The 19,232-nt window shown below is 40.7% G+C and overlaps 1 protein-coding gene across 1 annotated transcript in view; it reads right to left on the reverse strand.

Annotated features, from left to right (window-relative positions):
• The window catches only part of CDKAL1 (CDK5 regulatory subunit associated protein 1 like 1), a 679,847-nt gene that overhangs the window by 385,112 nt on the left and 275,503 nt on the right, over positions 1–19,232 (reverse strand). Inside the window, 1 exon segment of the mRNA XM_069957933.1 lies at positions 16,084–16,187. Coding sequence (XP_069814034.1) covers positions 16,084–16,187 — 104 coding nt within the window.

The raw sequence follows: 19,232 nt of genomic DNA on the forward strand, positions 1-19,232 counted from the left end.
GGGGCTGAGATTGTCCTGGCAGCCCATTGAAGTCAGTGGCAGTCTGCTGCCAGCACTCCTACTGTACGGGGCCACGAATAGCAGTCGCTGTAGTTATCATAATTTTTCAACTTAACAGGCACTATTACACCTAACGATTATCAGCCAAGTACAGTCGATAATTGTCTGGTGCAATAGGGCCTTAAAATGGAGGTTCAAAAAAAATTGTTAATCACAGAAAGTTTGTAAATACATAAAGTCACTAGGACCATCTAGAGAAAACCTGTTTTACATGTGTTAGAAGGGAAATTGCTTCAAGAGAGAAAGTGTTCTTTTATTATTTCAACCTAGCATTCACTTTTGGTCTGTAGGCGCAGGGGGCAGCTAGGTAAAGGCTCAGGAATCTAATTTAGAGATGTTATACAATAGTTTGCTTTCTAAACTATATCTGTTAATAATTTTAGTGATTACACAAATTGCCTATGAGCTGTCCAGGATAGGGAACTTTGTATAAAGTGTAATACCCTTACAGTGTAATAGACAAAAAGACTTTACCTTCATTATAATGTGTTATTATGCCTCAATGATAGCAACTCGAAAATACAAACTAGGCTATTCGTCTCTCAGATTCTCCAGCTCTAAAATGTCACTTTGTTAAATTTTCACATATTTGTTCCAGATCCTCTAGGACTGGTTCTTTTTCCAAATTGCAAGATTTCACTTACACTAGAGCATAAAAACTGTCATCTAAGATAATGTAAATTAAAAAAAAAAAGAAAGTAGTAGTAGATAAACCAGAAGGAACAACTGTCAGTTGGCATGGCTTTTATCAATTTATGCAAGATAAAATTTTCCCCGTAATGGGAACATATGGTACTCTGGGTTTCATTTGCTGATATCCTTTCATCCATTTGCAGTATGATGAATTGCTTAGCATGTCCAACTTGCATCTGTGTAGCCCCCCTCCTTCCTTTTTATACACAAAATCACTTTTTTCCCCCTCTCCCTGTCAAGTCGATTTGCACAATTTTGACACGTGGATGTGACTAAATTTACAAATAAGGCCTAAGGTATTCCTTTGTGTGTACTTAAAGGACAACTCTGGTGTTTTACTTTTTTTCATTAATTAACACACATTACAGAGTTTTATAACTATGCAATGTATGTTAATTATCTATCTGGCCCTGTAACCCCCCCCCCCCCACACCCCCACACCCCGGAAGTAAAAGAAAGCATACATACCTGAGTCAGTGTCGCCAACATCCTCTTCTCCTGCTGCAATTTTGTGTCAATGTTGGCATCGGCGCCTTCTTGTACGAATGAACGGTAAAAGGTTATTGGTGCACCAGCAGCTTTTTTTGTTGGCAGGATCGCATGATATGGTTTCCAGCTTGCTCAGCCCTCATTGTCTGGAAGCCTTGTGATGCTATCCAGCCAATAATATGCATGCGCACCTGTAGACTTTTCTCCCCTATTCATTCGACTGGAACCCGGAAGTCAGGAAGAACCTTAGATGCCGACCGCAGCTGATGGGGACAGCAGCCATGGGGAAATTCAAATAGTGATCATCTCCAGAGATATGGAGAGTATAAAATGTGTTTGTTTCTCTTTCTGTTGTCCTTTAAGTCTGATAATCTGTATTTTATTTAAAAATCTGAAAAATATGGGGTGGGGATAAAGGGACCACCCACCCGGCTGATGTTGTGTCCATGCAGCCAATCAGAAGCCGGGCAGGGCGGCCCTGTTCTGTGAGGCCGGCATCAAATCAGATCTATAGGGATGCTGAGCCAATCATCCAGTCATGCTCTCTAGCATTAAGGGAGAGAAATTTAAAACAGTTGTCTTGCTTCCAGCAGACACCTGTGATAGTTCATTGCTTGCCATACTTCACTAGCATTTCTATACTGAGTATATGACCTCTGCTTGCTGTTCCCTGACCTCCGCTTTGTATCCTCATTTTGTACCTTGCTACAGACTGTGTTTGATCTTGGCTTCAATCAGTATTCCCTTTGGTTATGAATTGGTATTGTATTGTCTCTCTTGGCTTTAACCTGTGGCTAGTTATCTGACTTTGGCATCCGCATACCATTTGTTTCAGACTGTGACTGTTTAAAGGGGTACTCCGCCGGGGGGGGGGGGGCATTTTTTTCCTGGGACCGGGGAGGAGGTGGCTGAGGGAAACTACATCCAATCAACTCCCGCACCCGCATCGCGGCGCTCCGGTCCCCGGCCGCTTCCTGGTGTCTGACGCTGGCCCGAAACGTGACGTCTCAGATCCGCTCAGCCAGTCAGTGACAGAGACTGGATCTGAGCAGACTTGAAACGGATCCCGCCTCCGTCACTGACTGGCTGAGTGGACCTGAGACATCACGCGTCAGACACCAGGAAGCGGCCGGGGGCCGAAGCGCTGAGGTGCGGGACCCACCACTGGAACCAGGGAGGTGAGTGGACGTTGTTTCCCTCAGCCACCTACACCCCGGTGTCAGGAAAAAAATGCCCCCCCGCCGGACTACCCCTTTAATCATTCTAGTCTCCTGGTGGCCCCAGCACATAGAACTGAACGGACTATTGCCCAATTGTTGCTTGCGGCCTAGTGCAAGATCAGCAAGCAGGCAGAGACAGATGCTGTGGGCAAGATCAGGGCTAATGCTTTACCCCTGATGTAACCATAAGCTTTGTTTTATTACCTCTAAGCTTTTATCTTGTTGTAAAGATCCAATGTTCTGTTTACTCTTACAAAACATGCCTAGAGCCGCAATGGTTTCGAATTAATATTTATAGCTATACATTTATTTTGTGAATGCAATATAGTGAATATTTTAAGAAGAGATTATTAGGGTATGTTCACACATAGGCGAAGAGGAAAGTTTTCTGCTTAAAATTCGCTCTTTCAGCTCTGGCGGAATAGGAGAGGAATTTGAACAGAATTTGGGCAGAATGCAAGCAGAAATTTAAACTCACAATGACTACTATACGATGTCTCCAATAGAATTTGTCCCCAAAAAATTAACATGTCAATTCTTTGGATCAGCGGCGGAACGTTCCACGCGTAAATTTCGCTGTGAGAAAAACAGGGCAGAAATCTCATTGAACACAATGGGACAAATGCGCTATGAGGTAAGGTCCCTGTCTGCGAGTATGTAACTCATCCGCCTCCTTAACCCCTTAATCGGCTTTCACTGTGTGTATGCATTACCTGTCTCCTTGCTGCACAGGGTCCCGGCTTCCTGCTCTCCCGCCCAGCCAAACATTGTGTTGCCCAGCCACAGCCACTGATTGGCTGGACGGGAGAGCAAGAAACCGGGACCCTGTGCAGCATGGAGACCGGTAATGTATACACACAGCGGGAGCAGATTAAGGGGGCGGCTGAATTACATACTTTCAGACCACTGCAACTATGTATGCACAAGGACCTGCCAGGACCTTACCTCGTAGCAGATCTCACTGCAAAACTCGCAGCGAGATTTCCGCTGCGAGTCGCCCTGTGTAAAGGTACCCTTTAGGTGCATTGTCTTGTAAAATGTAAAGATGAAGATCTTTTTAAATATTTTAAGTTGCATCTATGTTGGCTAGGTGTTCGCTGCATATGAAGCAGGCTAAAAGGCTGAGCCCACCATATATGTGGTGGGTAATGGCTATATATTACAGCAGGTTTGTAGCTAGAATCTATTACAGTTTGAGCTTACATACAGGAAATCTAGAATAAGTGTGCACTGGCAAGAGATTACTTTTTTAACCCCTTGACACCCCCCCCCCCCCCCCCCCCCCTCGATCTCCCTCCCCATGCTCTGCACCCCCCGTCCTCTCTCCCGATGCTGCTTCCCCTCCCGGCAGCTCACGCGACTTCAGGGGGGGGTTACCATAGTAACCCAGACACTTCCTGGTGCGTCTGGGTTACTATGGTATATAACGATCAGGCAGGGATCTGATCGTTTGTATATATGTGTGTATATATTTATATGTGTGTGTATATATATCTATATATATATATATATATATATATAAATAAATATACACATCCCCCCCTTATAAATGATCCCCTATAAATACACATATTTAGTATCACCGCGTCCGTAATGACCCTGTCTATTAACCCGATACATTAATTATACCGCCCGATTAATGCTATAAAAAAAAAATAATGAAATTTTTTGTTAATTCCGCCCCCTAAAAAATATAGAAAAAAAGCTATCGAAATGTCACATGTACCCAAAAGGTGTACCTCTAAATATGTCAGCTTATGTCGCAAAAAAAAAAAAAAAAAAATCCCTCACATAACTCCATTGGAGAAAAAAAATTAAATAGTATTACAATATGCAAGACACAAACAGTATTTATAGTATAAATGCCATTAACTATAACAAAAGCTATATATAATGGATATCACTGTAATCTTACCGACCTGATGAATAAAGATAACATGTCATATGTAACCTATAGTTAACTTCGTACAAAAAAATTATGAAAAACAGCTGCTAAATTGTGTTTTTTATTCGTACCACCTCATAAAAAATGATCAGGGTGTCACATGCCCCCCAGAATGGTACCGATGGGAACGTCAACTTGTCTTACACAAATAGGTTGGAACTGCAAGGCCTCTTTGACATGATATAATAGCTATAAAAAACCTGAAATAAGACCCCCAAAAATACACAAGGCTTCTGTCATGTCTGCAGCCTGTGGTTGCATCAGGTGATGCACTGCGGCCATATATGGGGGATTTCTAGAAACACTGGAATATGGGGAAAAAATATTGAGTTGCATTTCTCAGTTAGTATTTGCTGTGTAAGAGGAAAAAAATGGATTAAAATGGAATATCTGCCAAAACAGTTAAAATTTTAAATTTCCCCTCCAACTTGCTTAAATTTCTGCGAAACACCTAAAGGGTTAATGAACTCATGAAATTTTACTTTGAATACTTCGAGGGGTGCAGTGTTTACAATGGAGGGATTTATGGGGGTAGCTAACATACAGGCCCCACAAACCCACTTCAGAACTAAACTGAAAATTTGAAAAATTGCTGCAAAATTTCGAAACCCTCTAACATCCTAACAAGTAAAAGGACATTCACCAAGTGATGTCACCATAAAGTAGACATGCCGTAGATGTTGCAGTAATAATTAGTTTATGTGACATAACTATTTTTCTCAGAAAAAGAGAATTTTTAATATAAAGGATTGTAATTTTTTTTCTAATTTTTGAGCAGTACAAAAAACTACTGAGTGTATCAACCAAAGTATACAACAAAGAGGAATTTGTCATGAAAAATCAATCTCAGAATAACTGCGATAGTTAAAAGCATCACAGAGTTATAACAACATAAAGAGAGACAGGCCAGATTTTAAAAATAGGCCCCGGGCATTAAAGGGGTCATCCAGTGCTACAAAAACATGGCCACTTTTCCGCCTACTATTGTCTCCAGTTCAGGTGTGGTTTGCAATTAAGCTCTATTTACTTAAAAAAAAAATGAGTTTCAAAACCCCACCCAAACTGGAGACAACAGTAGGGGGAAAGTGGCCAGGTTTTTGTAGCGCTGGATAACCCCTTTAAGGCCAAAACAGAAAGAAGAGGCAAGGGGTTAAGACTGGCATGTGAGATGCTGGTCTTAATTATACCCCACTTAATATTTCTATTTCTAAAAATGATGACATTTTACCCTGAACATCAATACTGCTAAAAATCCTCAGTCACAAAACTGGTGAAACATGATTTAATTGTCTCTTACAGCTGTTTAGAATAAATGGTCAGATTAGTCCATGTTGGCCAGTCATTGGTGAGTCTTAAAAGTTTTTCTTTCCCCTCTATCCTAGAACAGAATTAAATAGTCAAGCATTACATTAATTAAGTGGTATACAGCAGACTGATGATTTTCTCTGTGTTCAGAAAAATTCATTTTGTCAAACACCTTACGTAGCTTAGAGCAACGAGCCGTATTAGGTAGCTAGTTTAGGTTTTATAAAACCTTTACAAGGGGTAGATTCAGCCTCAGTAATTAAGTCACTGGGAACCTTATGAAAAGGAGAGAAACACTTAATTTACGAGCTGAATAAGCTCTGGAGCTTGCAGCGTGAGTATTTAGTGATGGCATTGGTCTGCTCTGTAATTGGTATGACAAATGGGGACATTAGTGCTGGCCGTTGTGTTTATAACCCAAGACGGCTTCTCAAGTACTGCAAAGCATGCAATATCTAGTGGAGGGAATACAACAGAAAGCTGCTGAGTTGGATGGTTTCTAAGTAGATGATGCAAGACACTGTGGACTTAAATGTATGTAGCTCAATGAAGCCTCAAGAAGCCTTCATTGAACAAATGCAAATTTTAAACGTACACCTTTACTTGGACAGAGCAGCATCTAATTATAACAAAGCTCTGGTTAGACTCTTCATAGTGCAACCCAAAGCTAACATGTCCACAAAGGCAAGTAGTGCCTTTAAATGTGTTCTTTCCCTGGGATATCAGCATGATTTATCTAGGGCTCAACAGACTCTTTTTAATGTTAGTCCCTTAAAATAGTTATCACATTTCCTCAGTAATTTTTTCATCTGTAATTCAACATTGGCAGGTTTGTTTGTGTGCATGAATTAAAGGGAACCAATCAGCCCAATTGGGCTGATATGGTTCCCTGGAGCAATGTAGAAAGCTCATGCCCAGATGACTACTTCCCCGCCCGTGTCTGTCACGAACCGGGGGAATAAAAGTCATTTTTCCCTTGTATAAAGCTCCTGCTGCAGCCACTGACTGACACAGTGTGGAGTTAGTGTAGGGAATCATGTGAACCAGGGGATCGGCACGTGGTACATGGCGCAATATGGTTTGATCAAATTATATACCAACATCCTGGCGTTGGTTTTTAAATGTAGCCGAGAGGCATTAGTGTCTGCCATAGGTGTGAGGTGCAGTGCTCCTTCCTCTCCTTGTCTGTAATCTCCTTGTTTCTCTCTTTTCTTAGTGTTAGCACTCCTCCTGGTAAGACCCACAAGACCACAATTAGCAGGAGGCACCTGTGCACACATGACTAGTACCTCCTATTTTTCCCATTCTACCTGCAGGAGCAATGGTGAGTGATAAGACCATGTTCACACTTGTGTTGCTTGGTGTTGGCTTTCTCAGCTGGCGGTGCCTGCTGGGTTTTGGGGGGGACCCTTGGGGATTGGTTCTGTGGCACTGGGGTTGCAGGGCCTTTCTTTGGCCTCCCTTTCCTGTTTGTGCTCACTTTGCGGGGTTAGCAGTCGCTGACTGACACAGTGGTATGTTAGTCTAGGGACTCATGTGAACCAGGGGACCTGGTTCCCTTTAAGGAGGAAAATAAAGCGGGAGATTTATCAAACATGATGTAAAGTGAAACTGGCTCAGTTGCCCCTAGTAACCAATCAGATTCCACCTTTCATTTTCCAAAGAGTCTGTAAGGAATGAAAGGTGGAATCTGGTTGGTTGCTAGGGGCAACTGAGACAGTTTCACTTTACACCATGTTTGATAAATCTCCCCCATAGTGTTTGAAACAGAAATAATCTAAATAAAATGTAGCATAAAAAATCTGTATTTTTTGTTACATTTATGATTGGAAGATGTGCGTTGTCCTGATCTCCTTTGGGCAAGTACACAGGACACTGGTAGAAGATGCTAATGTAGTCAGCTAGAGGGGAATGTTGCACACCTGCTACATGTTTCTTTTAATGTACAACACAGGATTACAGATGATTCGGTCAGGGTGAAAGCAGCAAAGCTTTTTTTTTTTTGGTTCTCTTTAACCCCTTCGTGCTGCAGCTAGTTTGGGCCTTAATGACCAGGCTAATTTTTCTAAATCTGACCTGTCTCACTTCATGCTGTTATAGCTCAGTGATGCTTTAACGTATGCTAGCGATTCTGAGATTGTTTTTTCGTCACATATGGCACTTTATGTTAGTGGCAAAATTTAGTCACTACTTTGTGTGTTTTTTGTAAAAAAAAAAAAACATCAAAATATCATGAAAAATAAAAAAATGGCATTTTATGAACTTTGAAATTCTCTGCTTTTAAAAAAAGAACATCGTAGCACATAAATTAGTTACTAAGTCACGTTACCAATATGTCTTCTTTATTCTGGCATAATTTGGTAAACATATTTTACTTTTTTAGGGTGTTATGGGGATTAGAAATCAGCAAATTATCAAACTTTCGTGAAAGTTTCCAAAACTGATTTTTTTAGGGACCAGTTCTTTTTTTTTTAAATGGATTTAGAAGTCTGGTATCCTAAACCATAAGTGACCCCATTTTGGAAACTACGCACCTTAAAGAATTAATCTAGGGGTATAATGAGCATTTTAACCCAACAGGGGCTGGAGGAAAGTATTCACAATTAGGCAGTAAAAAAATGGAAAATTAAAATTTTCCAATAATATATACGTTTAGATTAAAGCTTCTCATTTTCAAAAGGAACATGAGAGAAAAAAAGCACCCCAAAATTTGTAACGCTGGTTCTCTTGAGTACAACGGTACCCCATATGTGGGCGTAAACCACTGTATGGGCACACAGCCGGGCTCAGAAGGAAGGGAGCGCCAATTAGCTTTTCCAATGCAAATTTTGCTGAAGAAGTTTCTGAGCGCCAGGTGCATTTGCAGTGCCCCTGTAGTGTCAGCAGAGAAAAAAAAAAACATAAGTCACCCCATTTTGGAAAGTGCACCCTCAAAGAATTCATCTTGGTGTGTGGTGACCATTTTGACCCCACAGGTATTAGAGGAAAGTATTCAAAAGTAGACAGTAAAAATGAAAAACTCGAATTTTTCCAATAATATGTTCCTTTAGTTTGAAATTTCTCAATTTCACGAGGAACAGGAGAGAAATGTCACCCCAATATATGTAACGCAGGTTCTCCTGAGTAGAACGGTACCCCATATGTGGGCATAAACCACTGCATGGGCACACAGCCGGGCTCAGAAGGAAGGGAGCGCCAATTAGCATTTTCAGTGCAGATTTTTCTGAAGAAGTTTCAGGTGCGTTTGCAGAGCCCCTGTAGTGTCAGCAGAATAGATTCCCCCCAAAAGTCACCCCATTTTGGAAAGTGCACCCCTCAAAGAATTCATCTTGGGGTGTGGTGACCATTTTTACCCCACAGGTATTAGAGTAAAGTATTCAAAATTGGCCAGTAAAAATGAAAAACTCGTTTTCCAATAATATGTTGGTTTAGTTTGAAATTTCTCAATTTGACGAGGAACAGGAGAGAAAACGTACCCAAAAATCTGTCACGCAGGTTCTTCTGAGCAAAACGCTACCTCATATGTGGGCATAAACCACTGTATGGGCACACAGCAGGGCTCAGAAGGGAAGGAGCGCCAATTTACTGGAGCAAAACCGCAGCTAGTAATGGTTATTAGAATAGCGCAGTTACTAAAATAAAATAAAAAAAATGAGATTACAGGTAATGTGGGGTGGTTACGGACAGCCTGGGGTGGTTATGGGCAACCTGAGGTAGTTACAGGTAATCTGGGGTGGTTACGGACAAAATGGGGTGGTCACGGGCAACCTGCTGTGGTTACAGGCAACGTGGGGTGGTTACGGGCAACGTTTGGTGGTTACGGGCAACGTGTGGTGGTCACGGGCAACCTGCTGTGGTCACGGGCAACCTGCTGTGGTTACGGAAACTTGGGGGGTGGGGGGACATCACTTTTTATCCCCTGTCACCAATCATTCATGGTGACAGGGGATAAAAAGTGCCGCGATGCACGTGGCACAAGCGATCAGCGGTATATAGTATATACCGCTGATCGCTTGTACCGGGACCCCACAGGGGGGGGGGGTCCCGATGACTGCCCCATGCTCTCCGCTACCTCCGGTGGCGGAGAGCATGGGGCTTTCATTCATTGCCATTGCCGTAAAAAGCTGATGGCAGCAGAATAAGGACCCTTAGTGACCGCCGTGAAAAGCCGTATCGGCGGTCACTAAGGGGTTAAAAGAAACAAAAGTTCAACTGAGAATTTTTTTCTTTTGTATTTTATACAGTGCATTGAATCCAAACGTTTCTGTGGGATCATTTTGGCTTAATCACATGGGCTAAATTGCCTTCTGAAGATCTTGTTTAATGTAATTTTAATAGCCACATGAAGATATGAAACTGATATTACTACCTGGTGATTTGCTGTCCTGACCTTCTGCAAGATGTTAGCCTGGAACAAATCTCAATGTGTAGTGCCAGCAATATTGTGAAATCGGCTCAGATTCTTTTTGGAAATTTAAACAAATGCAGAGCATGAATATTTTGTTTACTTTTACTAAATTTTATAATAATACTATTTATAATAATTATTTATTTAAAAATAATGTGACTGCCATTACATTGCAGATCAATGAAGATGCATGCAATTTTAAGGGTGCGTTCACACCTACAGGATCCGCAGCAGATCTGCAGCAGATTTAATGGTGCAGATCTGATGCTGTGTTCAGTTGTTATATGAAATCTGCTGCGGATCTGCTGCCAATCCGCAGCAGAAAATCAGCTGCGGATCCGGTAAGTGTGAACGTACCCTTAAAGAATATGCACTTTAAATGCACAAATAAAAGGGGTACTCCCGTGTTGGGTTATTTTTATTTTATGGCCGGGGAAGGGGTGGATATAGAGGTCGCCAGTCACTTACCTCCCTGTTCACCCGTCCCGCTGCCTCTCACTGATATGAGCTGCGGCTTGAGACGTGACGTCTCAATGCAGCTAAGCCATTCAGCGGCCAAGGCGGGACCCAGCTATGACCGCTGAATGGCTGAGCTGCCTTGAGACATCCAGTCTCAAGTTGCAGCTCAGACCAGAAAGCGGCAGCTGGATGGGAGATCCAGGACCTGGCGCTGGAACCGGGGAGGTAAGTGACAGTTTGTTTGTGGCCCTTGACAATTAAAGAGGCTGTCCAGCACAAATCTTTTTCTGTCATATCAAGTGGTTTCAGAAAGTTATATAGATTTTTAATTTACTTCTATTTCAAAATCTCAAGTCTTACAGTACTTATCAGCTGCTGTATGTTTTCTTTTCAGTCTGACAGTACTCATTGCTGACATCTGGGGGGGGATTTGCTGCTAATCTGGACAGTTTCGGTCTTAGACGGAGATGTCATCAGAGAGCACTGTGTCAGACTGAAAAGAAAATGTTTCCTGCAGGACATACAGCAGCTGATACGTATGGGAAGACTTGATATTTTTAAACAGTAAATTACAAATCTATATAAAACTTTCTGAAACCAGTTGATTTGCAATTAATTTTTTGCTGGATAACCCCTTTAAGCCAAAGTATACTTTGGTAAAATTCCTTTTACATTCCTGTAAGAAAATATGAATTTTAACCTTACATTGCCTTCATATTCTGTTTTGTTACTGGTTTGTTGCCAATCTGTTTACAATTACGGATACCTTAATTTTTTTATGAAATTATATGTTTTGTAGCTTAAAATGTCTTTGTATTTTGTCAGAAATTTAACCACTTAGATTCAGTAGCTTGCATGTATTACAGTGCATGGAAATCTTCTGTATGCCATTCAGTGCCATTATTTATACTGTTTAACAGTAAAATCAGAGTTCATGTATAGATAAAATGTTGTTTTAAAAAAGTAATTTCTAAAAAACAAACATATACACGGCGCTGTACTTACAAAAAAGGCCACTGTTATGCTGGTAAAGTGTAGCAAGGGATTCCTTGGTCCCTCCTAATAGTTAAAATACGCCAAAAATATATGTATACACTTAAAGCGCTACAGTGTGTGTTTAAATGATGGAAAAGAGGTTTCCTGAAAGATACTGTCCTATAAAAATGTTAACATAACGTATCTTGTGTTAAGTACTTGAGTAAATAGTAACAATGGTCCGTTCAAGCAGTTTAAGTATCCTTAGTGATATATAGCTATACTGCTGAATACCTGGTAGTTTTGTGATGTGGTATAGTGCAGTGTCCCAGATCAGAGTATTTGTTCTTATTTGCATGTTTCCTGATTATTCCTGTTCTGGAAAAGTGGTCCCACTGCAAACTGTTTTATGTTATGTTGCCCCCCAGTGTTCAAGTCTGGTATTTCTCTATGTATATTCATTTGCCTGTTATTTAGTGGTGTGATGATGCAACTGGCCTAGTGTCATGTGACTTCCCCATCTGTTATAGTAACCCCAATAGCTGTTGAGCTTTTGGCTGGGGTCAGTTAGTCACTTCCTCTCTACCCGAGTAGTCTTCTCTCTACCCTCAAGAGAGGAGGTCGTGTTGTTCTCTCCTCCACATTCAGGAGGGACAACGTGCTCTGCTGCTTCCAAGCAAGGCCGCAACTCAGGGTGATTCGCTCCCCTGTTCCAGAGACAGATTCTTCCTGACCAGTCTCCGCTTCAAGATTCTGCATTTTATTCAAAGATCTGGGTGTCATTCTCAAGTCACTATCTTTTCATCAACAGCAAGTATTCTATTCAGTCTATTCCGCCCAGCATCATTCTCAGGGAACTACTACCCTCATTCTCCGTTAAGATTCCTCTCATCCAAAGTAACTCTGTCACACCACGGCCTATTGCAGCATCCCCATCTGCTTAGTTATATTCAAGTTTACCTATTCCTAGTTCCATCCAGAGAGACTGTTGCTATTGACAATCACTGTGTTAATAAACGCACAACCACCGTTGTTTCTGAACCCTGGCATTGGTCTAGTTATTGGTGCCTTGACTAAGGGCAACGAAGAATTGCTCGGGCCCCGCATGGTCAGGATCCAGTGGGTTGGTCAGCTCCCCTCGTGCCAATACCATGACCTAACATCTGGCAACTGGCTACCTGGGTCCTACCCAGTACTACCACCTAATACTACCCTCAGCGGGACGCCCCAGCGCAATAGTATCCTCAATTCTTCTGTATCTTTTCAGTAGTTGTAGGTGTTGAGGTGTCGGGTTGGGAGCGGGCCCCAGCCGGTGGTTCCACTACTACCAACTCTCGGCATGCAGTGAGTAATCCAAAGGTTTTCCACGGAGTAGCAGTGACGTCACTGTAGTAGTTGCCGTAGTTCATGCAGGTCAAACATCTAACATGTTTCAGCGATCAGCAGTCACCCTCATCAGAAAACCACCAGGTATTCAGCAGGATAGCTATATATCACTAGGGATACTTAGACTGCTTGAACGGACTATTGTCACAATAGTTACTGAATACTATTTACTCCCGTACTTTATACAAGATATATTATGTTAAAATTTTTATAGGACAGTATCTTTCAGGAAACCTCTTTTCCATCATTTAAGCACACACTGTAGCGCTTTAAGTGTATACACGTATTTTTGGCTAAAATCAGAGTTCAGCTGTGATTTTTTTTTTTTTTTTTAGAGCAGTGTTAAGAATGATAGCATCTGAATCATCACTTTGATCAACCAAGTTTTTTTTTTATTTCAAACTGGTTTAATAATTGAGGCCCAGTATGCTTCTAGTAAAGACTAGGCAACAACAACACGGGTTATGATAAATACATTTTCTGTTTCTGCTTAATTAACACACATTACAAAAGTTATATAATTTTGTAATGTGGGTTAACAAGTGGTCCGATTCGCAGCAAATCAGAATTCGTCACATTCATTTCGCTCATCTCTACTTGAAAGACTAAAATCCACAGCTGCTAATTTGCAGGACAAAATACACCATGTGTATACACGGAGCGATAAATAATCGTTTATAAGATCGCTTAAGCCCATCTTTCACACAGGGTCAATTTTTGAAAGACTGTTTACATGAAACAATCTGCGAATTTTTAGCAAACGACAATTTGAGAACATGTTAAAAGATCAAAATGATTTCTCGCTCGTCGCTTGATCGTTTGCTGTGTTTACACGGAACGATTATCGCTCAAATGCGATAGTTATTGCAAAAATTCAAACAATAATCGTTCCGTGTAAATGCAGCATGAGCCTGCCCAATTATTGTGCAGAGTGTGAGAAGAAGAAGATATGGTGAACCACTAGTTACACAGTAGTCACAATGTCAAAAAGGCACATCTTCATTTTGTATGTTATTTCATGTATTCTAAGCTCAATAAAATAAAAAAACACATTTCTTATAAACATAAGAATACAAAGAGAAAAAAAAAACAACATGGTGAATTGTCTCTTTAATTTTAAGACCATGTACATTTGTAATGTTCACCAGGCCCTTACATATCATAACATGAACCATAACAATGCTTCTCATTTGAAACAGATGATTCCAGTTGGAAACTGTTCCCTTTTGGCATGATATTTAATGGAATAAATCTATTTGGTGCAGTACAATTTGGCATTAAAACGTCAGATCTATGCTAAATAATTTTACAACAATCCCCTCTAACATTCCTTAATTCTCACTCAACAATGTTGAGATGTGTTTTATGCTGATTGTACAATGCATGATTCAACTATAAACAGTTCTATTCTTGGTTGCTGTACAGTTTCACTATCTCATTTTGGCCTTATTCCCTTTATCAACAATGACCTTTAATTTTTTACCAAATGTTTTTATATTTGGAATTTATGGTTTTAAAAATGTATCTGGGAATTTAAAAAGTTCAGATATTATATGTTTTTCTTGAAAGCCTCTAAGCATAAAGGTCCTATTGTACGAAGCAATTATCTGCCAATATGGCCTATTATCACTGCATGTAATAGAAGGCAACAATCAGCCGACGTGAACGATATCGGCTGATCGTTGTATGTCATTGTCTTTGTCAAAGACAAACTACTAAGATAGCAACAATCTGCTGCCGTCGCTCTGCGATTCATTGTAGTAAAAAATATATATAAAACTAATTAGCACCTGACTGGGAATTCTTTTCACTTGCAAATGATACAATAATAAGAAAAAAAATAAATAACTACAGTATTTTCCGGCGTATAAGACGACATTTTAACCCCCCAAAATCTTGTAAGAAGTCGGGGGTCGTCTTATACCCCGGGCATAGTCACCCCACACAGTGGGGAAGCTCAAAAATGGCCGGCATCCCCACCGTATGGGACAACCATTTAAAAAAAACAAACAATGAGTTAACTCACTTGGGCACCTCTGCGCATATCCTTCTCTACTTCAGTTCCCGGCGTAGCCAAGTGTCTAGTCGGAGACGCTCGGCTGCTCGGGGGAGCTTTGGAAGAATGACAGAGGCTTTGGGTACCTCCGGAGCATCCTGAAGCCTCTGTCATTCTTCCGAAGCTCTCGCAAACAGCCGAGCGTCTCCGATCAAGCATCCCCAGCGCAGCCAGTGTACGTCACACTGGCACGCCGGGAACGGGAGCGAAGACGACGTGCGGAGGTCGGGAACGGGCCCAGGTGAGTTACCTGTTTGTTGTTTTATTAATTTAGCTGCAGTTAGCCCCTGCCTGACCGCAGCAGGACCGCGGTCAGGCAGGGGTTAGCATTTTCTGGCGTATAAGGCTAACCCTTGACAATCTCTTTAAAAGTCAGGGGTCGTCCATCAGGGGAATTGAACCGAAAAAAAAAAAAAGTTTGTTGTTGCTGCTGTCGAGACAAGTGGTCTACCACTAAACCACATCTCCAACCCAGGCTAGGAGATTCAACTATATATGATTGCAGATCAGTCCTCTGTTGTCAGATACTAACAGCATAAGCCAGGAGGAGGCAAGGCAGCACTGATTATTCATGGAGAGGAGGGAGGGAGAGGTGAGGTGAGCCAGAGTGCGGCACAAACGCAGAGCCACAACTCCTCTTTGACTCTTTATTAGGAGACTCGAGTGCATAATCCCCTTTACAGGCAGATTTTCAAAAGGTAACTCTGGTTACCTCTGGTAGGGCCCAGGTGCTGACAGATTCCCTTTAACTAGTCTCAGGGGGAGATTTATCAAAGGGTTTAACATTTAGACTGGTGCAAACCACCCACAGCAACCAATCACAGCTCAGCTTTAGGCAGTGCTGAAAGGAAAGCTGAGCTGTGATTGGTTGCTGTGGGAAGTTTGCACCAGTCTAAATTTTACACCCTTTGATAAATCTCCCCCTCAGAGTTTAAATTCTATTTCAAGATCAATGAACTTTATCAAATGATTTACTGTTTCTAATTACAAATTTTAGGCCATACTATAAATAATACTTTACAAGGTGTTTTTTTTTTTTTTTTTTTTTTTTTTTTTCAGTATTAGGTTTAACACAATGTTTTCTTACCTTGGAAAGACTGCCTTGCTCGATCAACCAACTCTTCTATGGAGTAACTGGCGAGCTCTCCTCTGGCATGTTTTGTCTTGCAGTACGTACATGCATTTAAGCAGCTGTAAACATAATAAAACCACAAAATTGTAACATTTTAAAGCAGACAAACGTGCATGAAACCTTTCTTATTTTTGTTTCAAGAATGGTTTATAAAATTTTCAAAGAAAAATAACTAAGCAAGAAATATTAAAAAGAATAAAAGGACAAGCAGTAATTGAAACAGCATACAGCTGAGTTAATTATACATCAGAAAGTGGCCCACATGTTTATTAGGAAGTGAAGAACCAAAACAGAGGCATCTAGCTATAAGGCCTTATTCACACGTCCGTAGTGCAGCCTACAGCACCAGACTCACAACATGAACTGCAACAGGGCCACTGAAATCCATCAGTCCTGTGTTCTGTCCACAACTGCAGACAGAACCATGGACGTGAGAAAAGGGCCTAAGACCAAGAGAATGAAGTGGAAGCATGGGGAAAGGTGGCAGGCATAAGGCAGGTGAGTGGGGTAGAGTGAGGTTCTTTGCAAAAAAGCGCTGATTTGGCTTAGTTTTTTTTGGATGCATCTTAACCTCAGTGGAAAGGTGGACCGTGCGCTTAACTGTCCAGGGAACAGTGAGCTGGCTGCACTCATTCTTAAACAGAGTGAGGTTGTACCACATAGAAGGGCTTCAAAAACACCTCAAACTCTAGAAAAGCTAGATATCTAAAAGCTGCCAAAAAAGGTAACCAAACCAAACTATTAAAAAATTACGAAAAAGAAACAGAAAAAGCAAGACAAAAGAGGTGAAGCGGGAGGAGGAGAGAAGGGATGTAAACTGAGTGGGGAAAAAATATAACAAATAGGTGCTTAATCAGACATGTCAATTCTTTGGGGCAGAGAATGGAGGTGTACGAGAAATCCCACTGAATCAATTGGAGAGGCAGAATTTAAGTGGTGTTCCAGGAAGGGTCTCCACTTGAAATTCTGCCACTTTTGCCTTTTTATAAACACTAAATTGACAAAAAATATAAATGATATACAAACTTCCTTAACCTCTAGCCGCTCCATGCAGTTATAATACGTCATGGTAGAAGGTTAGTTTCAGCACGATGACGTATTATAACTGTGCAGCTTCAGATGCTTGCTGTTTACACAAACAGTGACCGGGAGCCGCAACTAAACTGTCAGCTGATAGCTGACAGTCTAGTGTAACTGCCACTGGACCCCCAAAAGAGTACCAGCATCGGCAATTGCCGGCATTGGTGGATCGGTAACTAATTGGTGTGGTAAAAAAAAGGATTACATTGGAATCTCTGCAAAGAAAATGCAAATTTTAACTTTTCACTCTTACTTTGCAGCTATTCCTGTGAAATGCCCAAAGGGTTAAAAAAAACTGTGTGACTGTAGATTTGAATACTTGAAAGGGTGAATATTTCAAAATGGGGTAAATTATGGGGGTTTCTATTATACAGGCCTCCAAAATATACTGCAAAACTGAACTGGTGCCTAAACAATTTCTCAGTTTGAAATTTTCATGAAAAATCTGAAAATTGCTACTAAACATTAACGGCCTCTATCCTAAATAAGTAAAAGCATGTTCACCAAATGCTGTTATTATAAAGTAGACATGTTCTACATATGAATTAATAAATAATTTATGTAGTATTACTATTTTCCTTATTGGCAGAGACTTTCAAATGTAGAGAAATGCAATTTTTTTAAATTTTTCACAACATTTTGGAGTTTTTTCACAAAAAAATTCTAAAGTTATAAACCAGAGTTTACCACTAACAAAGTAGAATATGTCACGAAAAAAAACAATCTTGGAATTACAAGGATTGGTAAAAGCATTCCAAAGTTATTGATGCTTAAAGTAACACGTCATATTTGAAAAATGTGGCCGTGTCAAACGCCAAAACTGGCTGTGTCCCCTATGGGTTAATAAAAGCTTAGCTTACAGGGAGGGCTGCTAGCAATTACTGGTCAAGGCTTTTTTTTTTTTTTTTTAATAAAAACTTTATTTGTGCATATACTGTATTATATACAAAAGATGGACCAATATTCATTTTATTACTGTTTGCACACACTCTTGTGACAAAAATATTTTACACAAACAGTGCCCTCCTTCCTTGATTCTAGTCAAACAAGTTAATTGAAAATGTTCAGTTAATAATGGTACTGGCAAACAAAAGACAAACAATGTGATATAAAGTCAGTGATTCATAACTGGGTATTGTAAATGCAATGTGTGCTTGTGGTTTTAAAATGACTGCTGAGAAATTCTACATAAACAAGTGCCAGCATAAAAAGAATATAAATATTTATGTGCAAACAATAAAATTCCAGTATGATGCAGGGCTACTAGAAGACATAGAAGATCTTTTCTACTATGGAGTATGATCCATTTGGATAGTCTTTAGACCCTTTCATGTTTTACATTTTGTTGGGCTTTTGTGCTAAAATGTAAAAATGTTTACATCCCTTAATGACAATGCAAATTTAGAAAATTTATTAAAATGGAAAAACTAGTATTTTTCATGGACATACCTATTCAGACTCTTTGTTATGACACTTGAACTGTAGCTCCAGAGGCCTCCCATTCCTCTTTGTTATCTTGGAGATGTTTCTATACCTTAAAAGGGTTATCCAGCGCTACAAAAACATGGCCACTTTCCCCCTACTGTTGTCTCCAGTTTGGGTGGGGTTTTGAAAGTCTGTTCCATTGAAGTAAATGGAGCTTAATTGCAAACCGCACCTGAACTGGAGACAACAGTAGGGTGAAACGTGGCCTTGTTTTTGAAGGGCTGGATAACTCCTTTAAAAGGAATCTGTCAGCTCCCAGGCCCTACCTAAGCTGCTGAAAGTGAGCTGTAGCTGGTAGTCTCCTAGTGAGAATGGTGCCTTTTGGTAATTTTCTGTGCATTGGATTATGTACAATCTCCCGTCTCCTACTGTAATGAAGTGTGAAAGAAGAGTTGTTTGTGCCACACTCTAGCACGCCTCAGCACTCCATCCACCTCCCTTCTCTTCTGCTCGGCCTCCTGCTTGCTCAGCTGCCAGCTAGTGTCTCAGATTGCAGATCAGTCCTCTGTAGACAGACCATGTTTGAAATAATCACTCAG

This window comes from Dendropsophus ebraccatus, chromosome 2 (assembly GCF_027789765.1).
Source record: "Dendropsophus ebraccatus isolate aDenEbr1 chromosome 2, aDenEbr1.pat, whole genome shotgun sequence".
NCBI classification, from domain to species: Eukaryota; Metazoa; Chordata; class Amphibia; order Anura; family Hylidae; genus Dendropsophus; species Dendropsophus ebraccatus.